Source organism: Barbus barbus (genome assembly GCF_936440315.1).
Source record: "Barbus barbus genome assembly, chromosome: 6".
Taxonomy (NCBI): domain Eukaryota; kingdom Metazoa; phylum Chordata; class Actinopteri; order Cypriniformes; family Cyprinidae; genus Barbus; species Barbus barbus.
In genome coordinates this window covers 9,643,363-9,662,391 of record NC_136734.1, presented here as the reverse complement: position 1 = coordinate 9,662,391, position 19,029 = coordinate 9,643,363, and the positions used below count along the sequence as shown (strand labels likewise).

Genomic DNA, 19,029 nt, shown 5'->3' with positions numbered 1-19,029 from the left:
TGTTAGAAAGTATATACTTTGTCAACATTAAGTCAAGAGGGCAAGAACATGAAGGATTAAGTAGTTTTACGTATTCTGTTCAAGGAATCAACACTAAAGTAATCACCACCACTCTCAGATTATCTTCGATCGGACACTCTTTGCGGATTATGCATTTGTAGCAATAGATCAGATCTTATTTATGAGCATGTTTTCATATTAGTAGCACTTCAAAATATTTCTAGGATGCACGAAAACTTTCATCTTCTACATGGCCATCAATTCCCATCTGTTTCTTCCTTTCAGTAAACATTAGAGCTTGTTTTTCAGTTATGTTATTTCAAACAAACCAAAGACAGGGCTGTAGTTAGAGGAACAGTTCACCCAAAAATGAAAATTTGTTGAAAATTTACTTCCCCTCAGGCCTGATGTAGATGAGTTTGTTTCTTCATTGGAACAGATTTTGGGAAATTTAGCATTTCCTCACTTGCTCACCAATGAATCATCTGCAGTGATTGGGTGCCGTCAGAATGAAAATCCAAACAGCTGATAAAAATCCACAAGTAATTCATATGAAGTGAAAATCTTTGTTTGTAATAAACAAATCCATCATTAAAGTGTTTTTAAAACCATTACTAGAAGGAGAAATGTGCACAGATCAAGCAGCGTTAACAAGTAAAAACAGTTCTAAACAAATATGTGGGTGGATTTTGGTTTGAGAAGACAAGTGATGGACTTTTTCACTAAAGGAAGCATTATAATGGATTATGAAGTGGTATTTTGGACAGAAGTGACGGTTTAAAGTTAAAATGTCTTGATGAAGTTGTTACAAACATACAATGGTTGTGTCATTAGATGTTAACTGATAGACTGGAGCATTGACAAACAGGATCAGTAAATTAAATTCTATTTTGACCAGCAAATTAATGTTATACATGAAAACAACATCTGTTTATAACGCAATGCACAAATCAATGCATGTGCTGTATATATGCAGGTATGACTTAATATATTCTGCCTAAATGTGTATACAGCACACAGACAAACAGTTTCTCAGTATTGCTGAAAATGGTCACCAGATTTGAAATGAAGAATGTATACCTGTAATGCTTTTTGTTCATTCGTATTAACAGTAAGTTGGAAGAGGAATTTAAATAAATACAGACCTAATATTCTGCCCTGTCCTCTATGTATAATCTCAATAATTAGCTCTGAGACCAGTACTTTGACATGGCCAACAACCTGCATAAATACTCATGTAAAATGTGTATGTTTGGATGCAATTAAGTTCTGCTGAGATACCTTCGGAGCTGCTGAATTTTTTTGACAAAATGATTTAAATGGGGTTAAAGGTTTGGGCCATGGATTTGGAGGATAAAGGCTTTTTTTTTTTTTTAAATATTAAAGGCTGTTTGCCACACTTTTGTCGAATCCTTTAGTGAGGTACATTATAACTCTTCCAGATTCACACTTCCTCTCTGGGTCCCCTGGGCGTCAATGGCAGATGGAATACAGAGTCCCTTGTGTGTTTCTCAAAACAAAAATAGAATGTTTCTCTCACACACATGCATTCAATACATTTTGGCCACACGTCCACTTTCACATAAATATGTAGTGCATGTGCTTCATTGCTTGTTTTTGTTAGAATATAGAATATGCTTGCATGCTTCCAAACCACTTTCTCAGAGAACAATCATTTATTATAAAACTGCCACCATTTTGACTTTATTTTTAAAATTGCTAATATCCAATATATTTTATTGAATAACTTGGTCATTATGATTAAATATCATTAGAGAATGGGGTGGATTCTAAAAGTATGATATAGGATTTAGAAATTGCAGTGAATTTTCCTCAGAAATTATCTAAATTTTCTGATATATTAAATCAATTTTTTTTTTGTCATTTACCATATAGGTAGTGATTAGGCAAAGACAATATACAAAAAACAAATATCTGAAATATGAGAGTTTATGCACTGGGAGAGATGAATTTGGGTGAACTGACATAACTGAAGTCTTAATTATGCTGAGACGGTTTCTGGTTGAATAACAAATTAAACTCATACCCAGTGGCAGCAGATGGATACCACACAATGCCCAGCAATAGAGGGAAAATCCACTGGCTAATTGTCTGGAGTCTGTTGAGCCATCAATCACCCACAGCTCTAAAGCAGCATTCAGTCTAAGACAATGATGTAAAAGCATGCCTGCAGTCATATAATATCATTACCTATATGTTTAATTCTCCATTCACAGATGAGCACTGTGTGAGGGAGACAAAAGAGAAAGTGACTGTTGCGCTCACATTTGGGTGGTTGGGTTCAATAGTCACATTTGGGATGAAATGATAAGAAAAAGGAGGATGAGGTGACGTTATTAAGAAGAAAATGATAGTAGTATAAGTAACTCACAATTCTGCTGTTGTTTTAGGAGGGCACTAAACATCTCTCTATAAGTGCATTATTGGTATTACATCTTCTGGATATTCAAGGCTCAGTCTTAAACAGGGAATCTGTCTTATGTTTTCCATACTTTTTAAAATGTATGTTTAATGTATTACTGAAACTGCATGGATACAGTGATTCTTGAAACATTTCTGCAAAAACAAATTCAAACAAACAAAAACCTGATAAATGCATGTGTGATTAAATATGCAAGGGCATATATGATGATTATTCATTAATTAATAGAGGTTGCGGATGTTCTCTCTCATGCATTAATTACACCCTCATTAGCATATCAATTAGATGAATCAGAGATCATGTAATTAAAACCCAAGTAAGAGCACCTGCTGCCTCTGTTTATGTTTGTGTGTGCATATGTTTGTGTATGTGATAGCATGCCTTTGGCTGAGCATACACTTGTCAATCAATTGACTCTTTATTTATTTATTTATTTTTGCTTCTGATGGAATCTTTCATATTTAGATATTTTAGAATATAGTTCTAAACGAACTCAATTCCTTCAATATTTCTGATTTTCTTTTCATGAACATTCTATTATAACATTATATAAAGCAATACAATAAAAATAATAAATTCAATTCAATTCAAATAATTTGTGATTTACAAGGTATGCACCATAGCTTCGCAAAAGAACACATCTTAACTGGTGTTCTTGAGTTTAGCCCACAACATAGAATAAAATCTGTTTAGCACATGATCAGCAGTCCTCTTGAATTCTTGCTCAAGCTACTTATCACTTTTTGGTAGGGGTCCATCTGCTGGTCACAAGATGTTCCAGCAACGCAATTCTGATGGTTGTTTGTGACTCACATTGCAGGTACAATACATAATAATACATAATGTAAGTGTATTTTCTAATGTAACAATTGTACCCTGTATTACTGTATCATTTTTAATTCAGTAACAGGTGATTTGAAACATGTAAAAAGCTAACTGTTAAAAGTACTGGTTAGTGTTGGTTAGTTCTTTTATCAAGCTGAAATGTTTAAACAGTAATGTAAATAGCATTAGCATCACATAATGAACAGTACACCACATAGTGCCACATATTTGTTAATGTTTGGTAAGTCAGCGTTGAATGCCATTTTCATCAGAATCGTCTGAAGCAAGAAGAGCTGAGAGTGTAATAACCTGTGATCTAAATGGAGTGGAGAGCACCTTAGGCATGTAGGCGTGCCTTGGCTTGTGGAAGAATTTGCAGTCTTTAGGCTCAAAATTAAGGCAGGAAGTGCTCATCGAGAGCATCTGCAGTTCACCCACTCACCTGATGGACGGCAAAGCCAAAACGGGCCGAAATTTGGGTGACCAATTTTGCGTGATGGCCATAGTTAGTTCCCAGGTTGGAAAGCTCTGTTGAGAAAATTATTAGGCAATGAAATTGTCTTCTGAGGCGAAGAGGTCGACCTCTGACTTCTCAGAGACATCCCATATCATTTAATTTGTTATCTGGTAGAGTTTCCATTTCAGGTTGAACTTCCTTGGCTCCTGCAGGGCTGGGATGGTTGAACTTCCTTGGCTTTCCATCCCCGGGCCGTGAGTGGGCAGAGATGAGCAGAGATGGCCACTTCAAGAGGGGGAGTTTTTTTGTACCCTGTTTGCTCAGTGCCGTTAATAGAGGTGAAGAATGGTGAAGGCAGAAGTGTGGACATGAGCTGAGTAAGGGGCACGCCACGACTTGGTGAGTTCTTCATGAACTTCCGGAAAGAATAATGCTGGTCTCTGGCCAGGTCAAGACCATTAGTAAACACTGAATTAGGTTAAAGGGGTGGTTGATTGCGATTTCACTTTTTTAATGTTACTTAGTGTGTAATGTTGCAGTTTGAGCAGAAACAAAAATGCAAAGTTATGATGCTGAAAGTTCAATGCAAACGGAGATATGGTCTTTTAAAATGATGGCAGTTTAATGCCTACAAAAACGTCTCATAGGGACTACAATGAGCTACTTCCCAGGTCCGTTACATCACAAACCCAGATAAACCCCGCCCCCAGGAACATGCAGCGAAGGGGGCGAGGCCATGTTGTGCTGCTTTAGAGAAGAGGAAGACTAGGGGTGCACGTAAAAATGTATTCATATATGAATCGCGATTCTGTCTTCTAACGATTTTAATGGATTCACAAGTTTCAAAATCAGTGTTCTAAGGCAGCAGTTCTTAATACTGTTCCTCGCATCCCCCTGCTCTGCATCTCTCTCTCTCTCATTCAGATCGTCAGACCGTCAAACTGTTCCAGTTATGCACTTATTTTCACATAGCAATGAGAAGCGTTATACATGGACATGCGTGCGGTTGCTGTGCTGTATTAAAGCTTTAATCAGGATAAAACCGTATATTAAAAGCTAACAGTAGCACTTACAAATAACAATGTATCTAAAAGTATGAATCAACAACAAAAAAACATACCATTAAGAGCCGTGTGCTTGCACAGGTCCTGCGTGATCCTCTTCACTAACATCATCTGCTTCTCAATCAGGCTCAAACTGATAACCGAAGGTGAGGGACGGGAAGTTTGGACGCGCACTAGATGCGGTTTAGCGAATCACACTGGGCCAGCTAACCAATCTGAGCCCATCACGTATTTCTGAGGGAGGGGCTTCATGAAACCAGGAAATAATTGGGGAGTTTATCGGAGAAGGGACAGAACAGTGTAGAATAAAGGTAAATTATGTGAAAAATAATGCGTTTTTAAAAAAAAACTAAGCATGAACACATGTTTGACTGCACCCTATAAACACAATCAAGCCTAGAAAAAAGTCAACCACCCCTTTAAAAATGAGAACACAAAATAATGTTGTTAGTCTTAAAATGTTGAATTACAATGCTGCTGATGAGAACTGATCTTAGAAAAATTGTGATCTGATCTAGATCTAGATCGTGATCCTTGACAGTCTATCATGTCCTTTAGCCACAAAGTTCTTGCAGATGTAAAAGCAGAATGTTAAAATGTGAAATTACTGCACTGGTGAAGAAAGTAAACTTAGAACTAGATATGTATGATGATCCAACAAGTCCTTCAGCCATAGTACTCTTGCAGGCATCGTGAAACAGATTTCGGTGCTCTCTGACAATCTGCATAATGAACTGTGTTTGTTCTTCAGTCTTTAAGAGGAGTTTGTTGTACTCATGGATAAGCACAACGCCTCTTTCTGACTTGTTATTGGTCACCGTCTGGCTTTTTTCAATCTCCTCAGCTGTGATACAAGTTGTGATTTTTGCCCAGGTACCAGGATCTTCATTTAGGAAGTTCTGACAGAAATCAAGAATAATGAAGTTGTGAGTGTTCTTTTTACCGATACTTAGGTCTACATTCACTCTCTTCTCTAGCTACTTGTGTACTTCAGTCTCCATTGCAGCAAACATTGCCTTTTTTTCCTCCACTGTAACATCTGGATCAGACAGGGCCAGTGCAACCACTTTCTCACTGAGATTCCAGAGTTGGTTCACAGGTTTTTTCAGGGCACCCTTTGCTGCTCTGTCATCTGCTGCAGCCATCAACTTCAGGAGGTCCAGATCATTTTTGGGTGCAGTGATTGGGAGGCGCGACTTTACATAGAGATTCACCCCTCAGACACAAAGCTCCTTCAATTCTTTGAGCTTGTGGGGGTCTCGGAAGGCAAAACTGTTTTAGGGCATAAATCAATTGTGCCATGAAGCGAGCCTGATGTATTGTCCCTGGTTTGGCAAAGCGAACTCCTCTGAGTGGGACGCCCCAAAGCAAGAAGGTGATGAGCTCCAACATCTCATGGTCATCCCGAGGCTAAACTACCTTTATCTGCTGGAAGCAGAGCTGAAGGATGTTGTCTGCCCCATTCTGCAAAACACTGGCAACATTGTCATCAATTCTGGGCTTGTAGTTAAGCATGGCCATTTGGGGCCAATTTCTGTTTAATCTCTTGAGGATGCCAATATCTTGACCCGTTGATGGACCCATGGTTGTTGTGAATGACTTCCTCCAACATAATCTTGTGAATATGGTGTTGGCGGCAAGACAAGTTCAATAGATCTTGTCCCAACAGTCGCTCAAACAACACACAAGCTCCGTTCTTCCTACCTGTATTGCTTCAGGTTGTGGCGAAGCAAATAGACTGAATCCCGTTTTCCAAACCCCAATCATTCACTGCTTCATGGAGTGCAGAGCGCTCCTTACGGTACTGCTGAAAAGCTCGCGGAACAGAAAAGCGGTTGATATTGAACTCGTCAACCTGTTGACCAGAAGCATGGAGCACAGTAGACTGTGCGTGTGGACTGTATAACGATTGCTGGTTTTGGTACGATCTAGTGCTAAAAAGATGTCCTGACTGAGAATGTTCGTAAACATCCTCGCCTTGTTAGGACCTGCGGCTGCAGCTACTCCTTCCGCCTCACTTTCTCTTGCAGAGGAACTAGAAGTAGAGTCCCCCAGCACGACAGTTCTCTCATACTGATCAGCTTTGTCACGTTGTTTCTCAATCCACTTCTTCCACTAAGGGAACTTCGACACTCCGGCATGTTGTTGGTGCTATGGGAATATGTGTACCAACACCGACATACTGAAAAGATGCCTGTTTATACCTTATAAGCAAAAAAATGGATTAACCCAGAAAAACCTGGGGATGAATCCTTGTCCAAACTGTAAAACCTTATACATGTGTGCAGAGAGGACCAGTCTGCCACAGCACAAACATCTCATCTCATCTCATCTCATCTCACAATTTGTATGTCTCATCTGGCACAGTTCATGGAGCCATCATCTAATGAGCTGATGATCTGAATCAGGTGTGTTAAATAAGGGAGACATACAACATGTGCAGAGCAGTGGGTCCCCAGGACCAAAATTGAAAACCGCAGCCCTAGAGGATGCCATTAATCCTAGAGGTGAAGACAATCCACATACCTCGTAGCCCAAGGAAATCTGTGATCCATTGCAATAGACACTGCTTGGTAGCTGCAGAACCCTTGCTGTGCCCACCAAAGCATACCAATAATTAATTTATGCCACTGGGATGAGCAGTTCACATAAATTCTCAGAGCCTGGACTAGACACAATAAATGAAGCCTTTTTTTGCTCTGGTGATTGAAACAATGGAGGGAATAAGGCTTGAAGTATAACCAACTGAGTGGTTAGGGTTAGGTTTGCAGAATAAATTTGACCAGTCCAGGGGCAAAGCCCAAGAAGGATGGGGCTACTGAAAGGGCCTGCAAATCTCCTACTTGTTTAAGTGATGTTAATGCTAACAACTTTAAGGGTCAGAAATTTCTCTGAGCTGACTCCATGGGCTCGAATGGCATCTGATAAACCTTCTAGTACTATAGTAGTGGTTCCCAAACCTGGTCCTGGAGAACTCTCAACATTGCACGTTTTTGAGATCTTGGAGTCTTTACTAATGAGCTGTTGAGTTGAATCAGATGTGCTTGATTAGAGAAACATCTAAAATGTCCAGCCAGTATTGGGAACCACTAGACTATAGAAAGATCCCAGGAAGGAACTCTTAGTCTGCAGATGAGACGATGGCCTTCCCAGAGATTAGCCGCTTTTCCACTGTCGGGCCAATAGCCTCGGACCTGTAGCACCGAGCCCAAAATCATGATGCGTTTCCACCGTCAGGCCAGAAGCTCTGCTGCGCTTCACTAAAACCCGCCCTTTACACGCCTCTCTGGAACCTTGTCACGGAACCCCATCATTTCACCAACAAAGGGAAGTTACCAGAAAACTAATAAGAAATAAGTCACTGGAACTAGCGTGATCACAAAACGAACATGATAAAAGCGGCCATTTGCACCTCTGGCACAGCTTGATGTCCATTGTCCAGTGTCTTCAAATTGCAACCAGTGCATTTCAATGGATCAATATCTGCATTTCTTCAGCCTTTTATAATTTACCTCACAGTGGGGGAACTGCTGCTGCTTCTAGACGGGCGCTATACCTGCTCCTTCCCTTCAGTTCTGTACCTTAAAGACACTCCCTAATCTTACAGTTAATCAATATATAGGTAATTGTTGTCATTGTATTATAACTGTATAGCCAGAGAAGAATTGTCTTGTGTGGCATCTAGAGATATTTTGTAAACTGTTACCTTGTGGCAGACAGCGAAGAGGCTTGAATCCAGTTGGCAGCATTCGATTTTTGAAGGCAGCATATATGTATCAAAAACCAAGGAAACTGATAAACCCTGAACTAAAATCCAAGTAGAATTCAAAAACAGTCTGATGAACTAAACAGAACATAAACTACTGTTGACAACCGGTGGGAGATGCAGAACATAAATTATTTTAATCATGGCATAATGCACATAACTTAATAGTATTAGTTTATCACTACACCCAAAATGTTGTGAATCGAAATGAAAACTTTACCTAGTAAATATAATTACTTCAGTTGATAACTATTGTACATATACCCAACTTTACCTGAATATACTGTATAGTAGGCTATACTGTACATTTGCAGTAATTAATGTGTAGCTAATTGTTTATCGTTGTCAAATGTTAACTATCACATAACCCAGCTCTGGACTGCTCAATATGGAAAATAAAGCATCAAAAATATTATAAGCATTTTTATAATCAGTTTCTAAAAATTGAAAATCTGCTTTGCAACCTGTGTATTGTGAAAAGCGCTATAAAAATAAAATGGACTTGAATAGACTATAAATAGGCTACTGACATAGTTGTTAACTGAAAACATAAACATTCATCAAACATGCTGTAATTAATTTTAAAACATTAATTTTTTTAGGGGTATTTTAAGTAATAGATCAGAGAGGTTCAAGTAGCGGGGAAAAGTGATAAAAATATGAAGCTGTGTTTCTGTTATGATAACAGGCTTGTTTTCAGTGTTAAAGGCACACTGACAAGGACAAAATTCATGTTGTGCAGTGACACGCTTGCTGCTCCTACAAAAACATTAAAGAATGCTAAATATTCGCTCTCTGTCTAAGTACGAAAAAAAAAATCCTCCAATAACATTAGGAGGTGTGGCATTTATAGACGTAAGGTTTTCTCCTCCCTAAAGTATAGATGGGCCAATAACAAAATAACAGACTTCCAGTTATATCTCGCAATCTAGGCTTTAGAAAAGTCACAGAACATCTATAAATTCGGTCATTTGGATCTGGCGAATAGCGTTTCTGTACACAGCATCACGGAACAATGAGTGAGACCGCTCTTTCATTCGCCAAGGACTTTTTGGCCGGTGGAATCGCCGCCGCGATCTCCAAGACTGCTGTTGCTCCCATAGAAAGAGTCAAGCTGCTCCTTCAGGTAACTTATGTCTGGCACTGCATTCGCGAGAGTGAGAGACTGCTGTTCAAAGCCTATATGCATATGACAGCGAGTGTTATCACACAATAAAACTACATACGATCTGTTTTTGAGGCGCTCTCGTTTCCACTTGTGCAAGGTCATTTTTATGAATGAGTATGATATTTTACATCAAGTTTGATCTGCCATCTAAAAGTAGCCTAGTAGTCGTTTCTAAACGGATTTTGCGCCCTCGAGGGTGAAAAGGGGACGCAACACAAAAGTTCAACTTATGCCTTTAACCCTTTGCTGAAGTACGAGTTACGTGTCAGAGTGGACAACAACAGTATTAACAGAAATCTGATTTCTACAGCTAATGGGTGATGGATGTCCCACTGCATTGTCATGGTAACATTCTGAATGAAGATAATGTGGAAATGATGTGGTCTTCCATTGCCAAGTGTATTCCAACCAGGCCACAATTACCCTGCTCCCTTCATAGGCACCTGCTTATAATGCTCTGCCCTTTGGGGTGAATGGGTAATTCATTCAAAAAGTGTGGGAACCCTGTTGCATCTGTTAATTTTAGAGGTCTATTGGATTATAGCTAGTTGTCTAAAGCTATTTGAGCATTTTAAGGTTTCTGTGGATGTTTGAGTTGTTGTGATCGCTGTTAATCAACAAGTGCATTATTTTATTCTGGTTAGCGATCAACCAGAATTTTCTATAGTTGTAAACAAAGTCATGGCAAGGAGAATCTATTTACAGGACCAGGCCTGTTGTAGCCTTATGGAGGGTCGCAACCAAGACCATCACTGCTACTAAATATGTTGTGTCCTTGTCAGTGTCTGTTGTCTTTGGTTCCGTTTTTGTACTAATGTTGACAAAAGTATGTTTCAAAAGCATGTCTCTTTTCTGGAAAAAAAAAATGACCAAAAAAAGTTTAGAATAGATTTTGAAATATTTTATGTGCAACTGGTGGTCATGCAGAACATTGGAAATGGTTGTGTTCAATGATGTACTGATGTTTTATACATTAATTGGTTGTAAAATTGTGCCCTTTTCTTACAGGTCCAGCATGCCAGCAAGCAAATCACAGTAGACAAACAATACAAAGGTATTATTGACTGTATAGTACGCATTCCTAAGGAGCAGGGCTTCCTGGCCCTCTGGAGAGGAAACTTGGCCAATGTCATTAGGTACTTCCCAACGCAGGCTCTCAACTTCGCTTTCAAGGATAAGTATAAGAAGATTTTTCTGGATGGTGTTGACAAGCGTACCCAGTTTTGGAGGTACTTCGCTGGTAACCTCGCCTCTGGTGGTGCTGCTGGAGCCACATCTCTGTGCTTTGTTTACCCCCTTGACTTTGCCAGAACACGTTTGGCTGCTGATGTCGGAAAAGCTGGTGCAGGGAGAGAATTCACAGGCCTTGGAAACTGTTTAGTAAAGATCTTCAAGTCTGATGGTCTAAGAGGCTTGTATCAGGGCTTCAACGTGTCTGTGCAAGGCATCATCATCTACAGGGCGGCTTACTTCGGCATCTATGACACTGCAAAAGGTAGGTTTTATTAGAGTTAGCCAAAAGGCAGATTGCAACATCATGAGCTGCATATTTCAAAATCGTTTAAACTGTTTAGACTAACTCTAAATTTGATTCTTTGTTATTCTTATCATTTTATGTTTTTTACCATTATGCACAACACATAGCTAATAATGTCCAAAGTCAAATGTATGCAGGTTTAATGCATTACAGTATTGCGTTATTCCCTTAAAAATAACTAATTGCATTACTTTCCATAAAATGTAACTAAGTAATGTGTTATGTTAATTTTCCATTACTTTATCATCTGGACTGGACTGGGCTTGCTTGCTTGTTTTTGATATAAGAAAGCTATATTTTTGATAAAAGTAAAAGCCCATTCACACCAAAAGAGAAATGAATAAGCCTCAGGCTGAAGAAAATGTAGAGGCCATGGCTCAAGCAAACCTTTCAGTTGTGCTTCTATTCTGGATTGCATGAAGAATAGGATGCAGGAGAAGAAAGATAAACACTCTACAGCAAAAAAAAAAAAAAAAATGAAATGCAAAGCTGTTTATCTAAAGTAATTTTTGCATATTAGTATGGTTGAATTGGATCATCAAAGGTCAGACATTGGCTAATAAAATGGGATTAATTACATTTGATATTTGTACTATTTAACCAATTGAATTGTTGCATCATATTATGAGCTTGGAATACTGAATCTGTTTTTGTGCGTGAGATGAGTAAATGCATGTTAACATTTAGTCTAGAACTTTAGCAGTGTTTTTCACAATTTAGCATATTCAGTATTTTTGCATAATATTTACCACCTTTGGTGAGAATTTATATTTTTCCATTTTATTTTAGTATTTTTATATTTCCTTTATAATAGTTTTATCGCACATCAAGAGCCCAGCTAGATAATACGAATAATTTAATCATTACTGTCCACTCTGGGGAAAAAAAAACAAAAAACAAAAAACTGTGAAACAATAACAGCCAATCAGAACTGTTATAGCTTAACACTTCTTCACACCACACAAAGTCTGGCCACTTCATTTTCATAACACCTTGAAACTGTAGTTCTGAAAATTGTTTTAATAAGCCACTAATGCAAAATGGTTAATCTGTATTGAACAATAGCATGGTAAAACTAAATTTGGTATTTAATTTAAATATATGTATTTTACAGGAATGCTACCTGACCCAAAGAACACCCATATTGTGGTCAGCTGGATGATTGCTCAGACAGTCACTGCCGTCGCTGGTCTCACATCGTATCCCTTTGACACAGTACGCCGTCGTATGATGATGCAGTCTGGGCGTAAAGGAGGTAACAGTCAACCCCTGTTTCTTTCCATGTTCTTTCCAAATTATAGAAGCCATTTTGCTCTTTGGTTATGTTCAGTCTTGAATATCATCGTTAATTTTTTTTTTACTTCTTATTTTAGCTGACATAATGTACAGCGGCACTATTGACTGCTGGAAGAAGATTGCACGTGATGAGGGTGGAAAGGCCTTCTTCAAGGGTGCCTGGTCCAATGTGCTCAGAGGCATGGGTGGAGCCTTCGTCCTGGTTCTGTACGACGAGCTCAAGAAGATCATTTAAACACTATAAAATTCACTATTTGAAGAAACTTAATCTGTGTATTATGTGAATGGACTCCTCCTTTTCTTATGAGGCCTGACTAGTGTTGCAATACTAGTTATATAAAAGATAATGTGTATTTTTTTATGTTTCCTCTCTTTCCTGACTCATCACTGGCCACTGTTGTCATTCAGTTATCATAGCTGTTTTCATATCTGTTTTTAATTAGGACTTGAATAAATTCAACCCACTGAACCTTCACCTGTCTGTTGTAGCCTCATAATATTGTTTATATGACCTCCCATGCTTTTTGCAGCATTAATATACTTGTCATGGTATGCAAATTATTTGTATGTGTAGAGAACATGTGACCCTACTCCAGCAGACTTCAGTTCCAACTCTGTTTCTTTGACTTTCCTTTCAAGTAGCCCTGAAGACCTTGATTAGCGTGTTCAGGTGTCATTAGGGTTGGAGCTGAACTCTGCAGGACAGTAGCAGGGTTCCCTGAACAGCAACCCCTGTTCTCTGATATGCAATTATAGGAGTACTCACTGCATGGATACTTATACCATAAAGTAACGTGATTAACGGCAGTTTCATGTGCATTGAATGAAGTAGATGTAATTAGAGCTTCAGTCGTTTTTTAATTATTAATCTTCATTTGATTTAGTCATACTACCAAAAGCAAATGTGTTTTCTGTAATAAAATATTATTTTGTGAATTTTACTTGCAATCATTTCTAGCTTCCGAAACAGCACTTCTATGGATTATAAGAAAACAAAACACTATAAACTAAAATGAACAACAGTTCACACTCTTCATGTTACATAATTTGAACTACAAATTGTATTTCATCAGTAAAGTTATGTAGCATGAATTTAAGAGTGTCATTGTTCACTCTTACAAGGTTTTTTTTTTTTTGCTATAACTGGTGGGATCCAGATATAGACTGGCAGGTGCGCTCTTAACAGAGGGAACGGTTAGGATGATTCCAAGAGGCTGATGAGGGAGTGGGAGTTGGAATGTGATTTCTACTGATGGGGACTAGTGTATAACTGTAAGTAACTTAATTACCACATTTACAATAGCTATAATTTATATATACTGTAGGTATACTTAGTAACATATTTGTTTGTTTATTTATATGTTTGATTATACCAAAAACCAAAACTATAACAATAAAAAAAAAAAAAAAAAAAAAGTTGTAATCTTACAAAATGAAAAAATATGAGCAGCCCCTGGCAGGAATTTACAATGCATCATAGTTAGTGCTAATGGTTGTACCTGTAATAACATAAGATATGACAAAAACATTGCAATACAATAGAAGTGTAAATATTGACTCTATGCAGTGCAAAATCTTACCTCCAATAACTGTGTTATTTAGAGGTTTCTGCCAGGTTCCTATTGCATTTGAGTCAGATCCATGAGGCACTGGACCAGGGGTCTTCAACCCTGCTCCTAGAGAGCTACCATCCAGCAGATTTCAACTTCAACCCCAAGCAAACTCACCTGAACCAGATAATCAAGGTGTTCAGGACTACCTGATAATTGCAGGCAGGTTTGGAACTGAAGTCTGCAGGATGGCAACTCCAGGAGCAGGATTGGAGATCCCTGGTGTGGACCTTTGATTACAACTGACAAACAAAAAATAAACAATTTTAATCAATTATGGTATCACCACTTTATCCCCATTTTTAGGTATTTGTGATATACATGCATAGGAGAACTAAGCAGTCAAATAATTGTTATAAATGCAGTTCAAATATTCTGAGAATTTGGACTCTAAGTACTATCAATATCCATGTTAAGTTTTGTGTCCTGATACATTAACTGACAATCCATTTTTATTTCTTGATTGAAGGGTTTTTCCATAATATAACACTTCCTTGGTGTTCCAAGTATGGATGAATTACATTAAAGTAGTAGTAGTAACCCTGTCACATTTGCTTTATCAAATTTCTCCCTTAAATATGATGGGTTTGTCAGTCTGAAAAGTTTGACCTTCAGTCATACATGACTCTGAGGAGGAATGAGACAGAGAGGGATAGTGAAGCTTGAGGAGTGAGAAACAGAATGTAGTAGCAATATAGAAACTGTGATGGCAAGTTTAAACTGGTCCCAGATGAGTCCCAGGCCATGTCACTATCTTGGAATCAGTGGCCCACAGCTGGAGCCTTCAGTGGCTCTCCTAACCATGTACAAAAGGTGATTATGAACTGGAAGCATGTTACCATGTTAATCCTCCTTTTGGTTACCATGTGCCATGCAGGCGAAGCTGTATGGTGTATTACAGGGCTGTTTAATAGCAGATGAAAAGACAATTTGGTTGTTAGTAGGAGGTAAGAGGTGTGACCCATAATGGCTACAGTGAGGTTATTAATTAATTTTAATGGTGTCCCCATGGAAGAACTCAAAGAATTAAACATGTTATTCAATAATTTTTCTCTAAAAAAGTCTGTGCTTTATCTACACGTTGGAACACATCCACAGCCTCCTCCAGTTTGTCCTTGATCTGCTGGACCACCCTGGCAAGATGATTGGTATATGTCATTCGAATGGTTTTGTTCTTATGGTCTTCACTCCAAACACTATCTGCAGCTGTCAGTGGAGCTCTCAGTGTGTAATATTTTGGACAGCCGCATCATGCTTGGAGTTCAGGTGTTGAATAGGTTAAAAATCTCAGCAAGTGAAATCACTATTACTACTTTATTTTTTCCAGCGGGACTGGACTTTTGCTGGGAGTTGCGAGCAAAGACGCATTGAAATCCTTTTGTGTGATGCAAGTGTGAGGTAGGTCTCACAAAAGTTGAAGTATCTTCCGTTCAATTTTTCTTTCTTTTGGGAATTTGATTTGGGTAAAAGATTCACATAACAATTGTCTGTCCAGGTTCCATGAGGCAGGCAAGCCCCTATTAACTTGTTTCTTGCTTATCAGAGGTGGATACCAGCTCTTATTAACAGCTGTAATCAAAAGATTATATTCAAACAATCCACTGAAGAGGCATAGTAATGACCCGCTGACCAATTTGAGCATGTACAAATAACAATAGGCCTATTGCCAGCACATATGAAACCCTGTGGTCTGCTGAGACTGGAGTTATGTTTTTTTTTTTTTTTTAATTTTTTATATTGTTTACATTAATGTTATGTTTAATTTCAGTGGTGCTGTTTTAATATTGCCCAATAAAATATTTATATGGTTATATTCACAAAGAACACACTGTTGTTGCTGCCTACTTGAGTTTCCCTTATTCTTCTTGGGACGACGGGGTTACATAAGCATGTGTGCTTCATTCATGGTAGTTTTAACAGCAGTTTTAACAGAAATTATTAGAATTATTATAAAGAATTATTGTACAAACCAGTTTCAAATTAGGATCAAATTAATCACTTGTCATAAGTGCTGATTTATTTTATAAAGACGTTGATTTACATTATATTTGGTAACACTTTAGAATAGGCAACACTATTCACTATTAACTACGACTTTTCCCTCAATAAATTCCTAATTTGCTGCTTATTAATAGTTAGTAAGGTAGTTAAGTTTATGCATTGGGTAGGATTAGGGATGTAGAATAAGGTCATGTAGGATAAGGCATTAATATGTGCTTAATTAGTACTAATAAATGGCTAATATTGTAGTAATATGCATGCTAATAAGCAACTAGTTAAGAGACCCTAAAATAAAGTGTTACCGTATATTTATATTTTATTTTGAAAGTCAGAAATATTTATGTTAACACAGGAAACATTTGTAATGTTTTCTTATAATAAATGTTAACACAGGCTGCATATCACGTTATTACTTATCAGGGCTGCGTTCCCCAAAAGCATCATAAGGTTATGTTGATCATAGCTCCATTGGTTTCACTGGGTCTACGGTGTACTTAAGCTTACGATGCTTTTGGGAAAAACAGCCCAGAGCTGTTGAAGCCAGAGATCAGTGGCGGAGCCAGAATGTTTTCATAGGGGTGGCCAGGGAGTGGGCAGCAACCAGCCTGGGGTGGCAAAGAAATCTTCATTATTTCAATATAAAAATGTGGTTGACTATAAAGTACTAGACTATTTTAGTGCCTAAAACACAGCTGGATAGAATTAATTTCTACTTAATTGTAATTGAGATATTTGTGAATTATTATATCAAGTAATACTGAGTGAATATGACAATTTTTGTATTATTCCTCACCTCCAGGTATTTTAATAAAGGGGCTCACTATAGCTTTATTACTCAGTCAGTTTGGTTCTGGTTCTCAAAACCCTCCAAAACTTGTTCTCTAACATTACATACTCATGGATGAGATATGCAGTTAGTGATAAGAATGTGAAAAAGGCCGGAAGACAACAGCACATAAATGCCAGAATGTAAAATTAGTTGTTTTATGCATTTAAATGGTTTCATTTTCGTTTGTACTTGTAAATAGCGCATATTTTCTAGTATAAGTGCACTGTGCTCACATTTACTTGTGCATTAAATTTCAAATTAAAATACATATCAGCTTGCGCCTAATTGTGATCTCGAATTGCACGATAGCCTATATTTTAGTATGCATATGAGAGACGTTATGAAATGTTTTGCATACATACATGCATCCACAGTTTGCAGCATTAATCACCTTTTTGGTAATTTCATGAATTAACTGACGACAGTCGTATGCTCTTAAGCTTAGTTCACACTGCAGGTTAAAGTGGCCAAAATCCGACTTTTTTTCCCAAATGTAACCCTATCTGATTTTATTATGACAGTCTGAACAGCACAAATACGATTTTTTCAAATCAGGCCCAGGCCACTTTCATATGTGGTCCTAAATCGGATACATATCGGATGTTTTGCAAAGTGACTTCAGTCTGAACGGCCATGTCGCATTTCATGCGATTTTTACATCATTGAAATGCGACAGACGTCACAATTCTGCGCTGGAGGAGGCGGGAAGATTAAAATCACAATGGCATATAATATATAGACCATAATATCACTTCGTTATTTAGGCTCCGATTGCACATTAACTTAAAAATGACTAAACACATGCCGCTAACACGAGCAGCATCAATTTTTATTTCCGCAAACACAGTGCGCTGCGTCTGACGTCATGTCTTCTGCGCATGCGGGTCACTTCAGGGCCATATATGGTTCACACATGAGACTGATGGCAGTCACATTTAAATGACAATGTGAACAACAGTGCAAAAAAAAATCGGATTTCAGCAAAAAAAATCCCATCTGAGCATTAAGACCTGGAGTGTGAACTAAGTCATAGTTTCTTGTGCGCTTATTTATGATGACACGATCAGAGCGTGCGCCGTGAGCACAGTGACGGCTAACAAGACAGGAAAGTTTATTTTACTGACATATAGCCTAACAGCATCTCATTGTTCTACTGAAGCACATTTGGCTGGTGTACCTTTTCCGCGCTCATTTGACTCGCGACCTGGCGCTGAGGCAAAGCTGGAGCACGCGTCTGAAAAGTCTCCCATTTGATGTGGATGCAAAAAAATACAAAGGTTCCACGTCTTAATTAATGCATTTCTTGTCAAGAAAAAGGGGACAAAAACTGCAGTTTTGAGCAGGGTGGCCAAAGGGGTGGCCAAGCTTAGATCAGTGGTGGACCAACTAAGATGGCGCCGCAGATGGCAGCTACTGTGCTTTGCTCTTCAGTGTTTGTACGGTTTTTGTTTGTTTTTCCTGTTTTTTGTTTCTCAAATATGATCAGTTTTACCAGGGATGATCTGCTGAACATTCGGCAGAACACACTACAAAAGTTTTTACCGGATTTTGACTATTCGGTCATTTTTGCTGGACACTGTAGTTGACGGAGCCGTAGCTCTGGTCAAACGCTTCAGGAGGACGTGCAGATGGGGGAAGTGAGCCGGCGTGCTCGTGAAGCTCAGACAGCATGGATTTTGAATGCTGTTGCCTAACATCCATCTGGCGAATCTTCGCTCTCTACCCAACAAAATGGACGAACTCTTTCTGCTCTCTCGGACAAACAAGGATTTTTCTAACTCTGCTGCTCAGTGTTTCACGGAAACCTGGCTGAATGGCGACATACCGCCATAGTAGCGTGCTCCATCTGGCTAACTTCCAGCTGATCAGAGCAGATCGGGATGTGGAATCAACGGGGAAATCGCGCAGCGGCGGGACATGCTTTTACATCAGTGAGAGGTGGTGTACATATGTAACTGTGTTAAAGAAGATGTGCTGTTCAGATCTAGAAATGCTCTTCATTAACTGCAAGCCGCGGGAGTTCTGCTCGTTCA

At 38.5% G+C, this 19,029-nt stretch overlaps 1 protein-coding gene across 1 annotated transcript; it reads left to right on the top strand.

Annotated features, from left to right (window-relative positions):
* Positions 1-9,440: 9,440 nt before the first annotated feature.
* Positions 9,441-13,490, top strand: LOC306870616 (ADP/ATP translocase 2). Its single transcript, XM_079417999.1, has 4 exons — positions 9,441-9,681; positions 10,732-11,218; positions 12,375-12,515; positions 12,634-13,490. Exons 1-4 carry the CDS (start codon positions 9,571-9,573, stop codon positions 12,789-12,791), a joined length of 897 nt encoding a protein of 298 aa, XP_079274125.1. The 5' UTR covers positions 9,441-9,570; the 3' UTR covers positions 12,792-13,490.
* The last annotated feature ends 5,539 nt before the right edge of the window (positions 13,491-19,029 follow it).

Coding starts and splice junctions, on each gene's coding strand:
- LOC306870616 (XM_079417999.1), top strand. CDS start 9,571: ATGAGTGAGACCGCTCTTTCATTCGCCAAGGACTTTTTGGCCGGTGGA. Junction 9,682..10,731: donor GAGTCAAGCTGCTCCTTCAG/GTAACTTATGTC, acceptor CTTTTCTTACAG/GTCCAGCATGCCAGCAAGCA. Junction 11,219..12,374: donor CATCTATGACACTGCAAAAG/GTAGGTTTTATT, acceptor TGTATTTTACAG/GAATGCTACCTGACCCAAAG.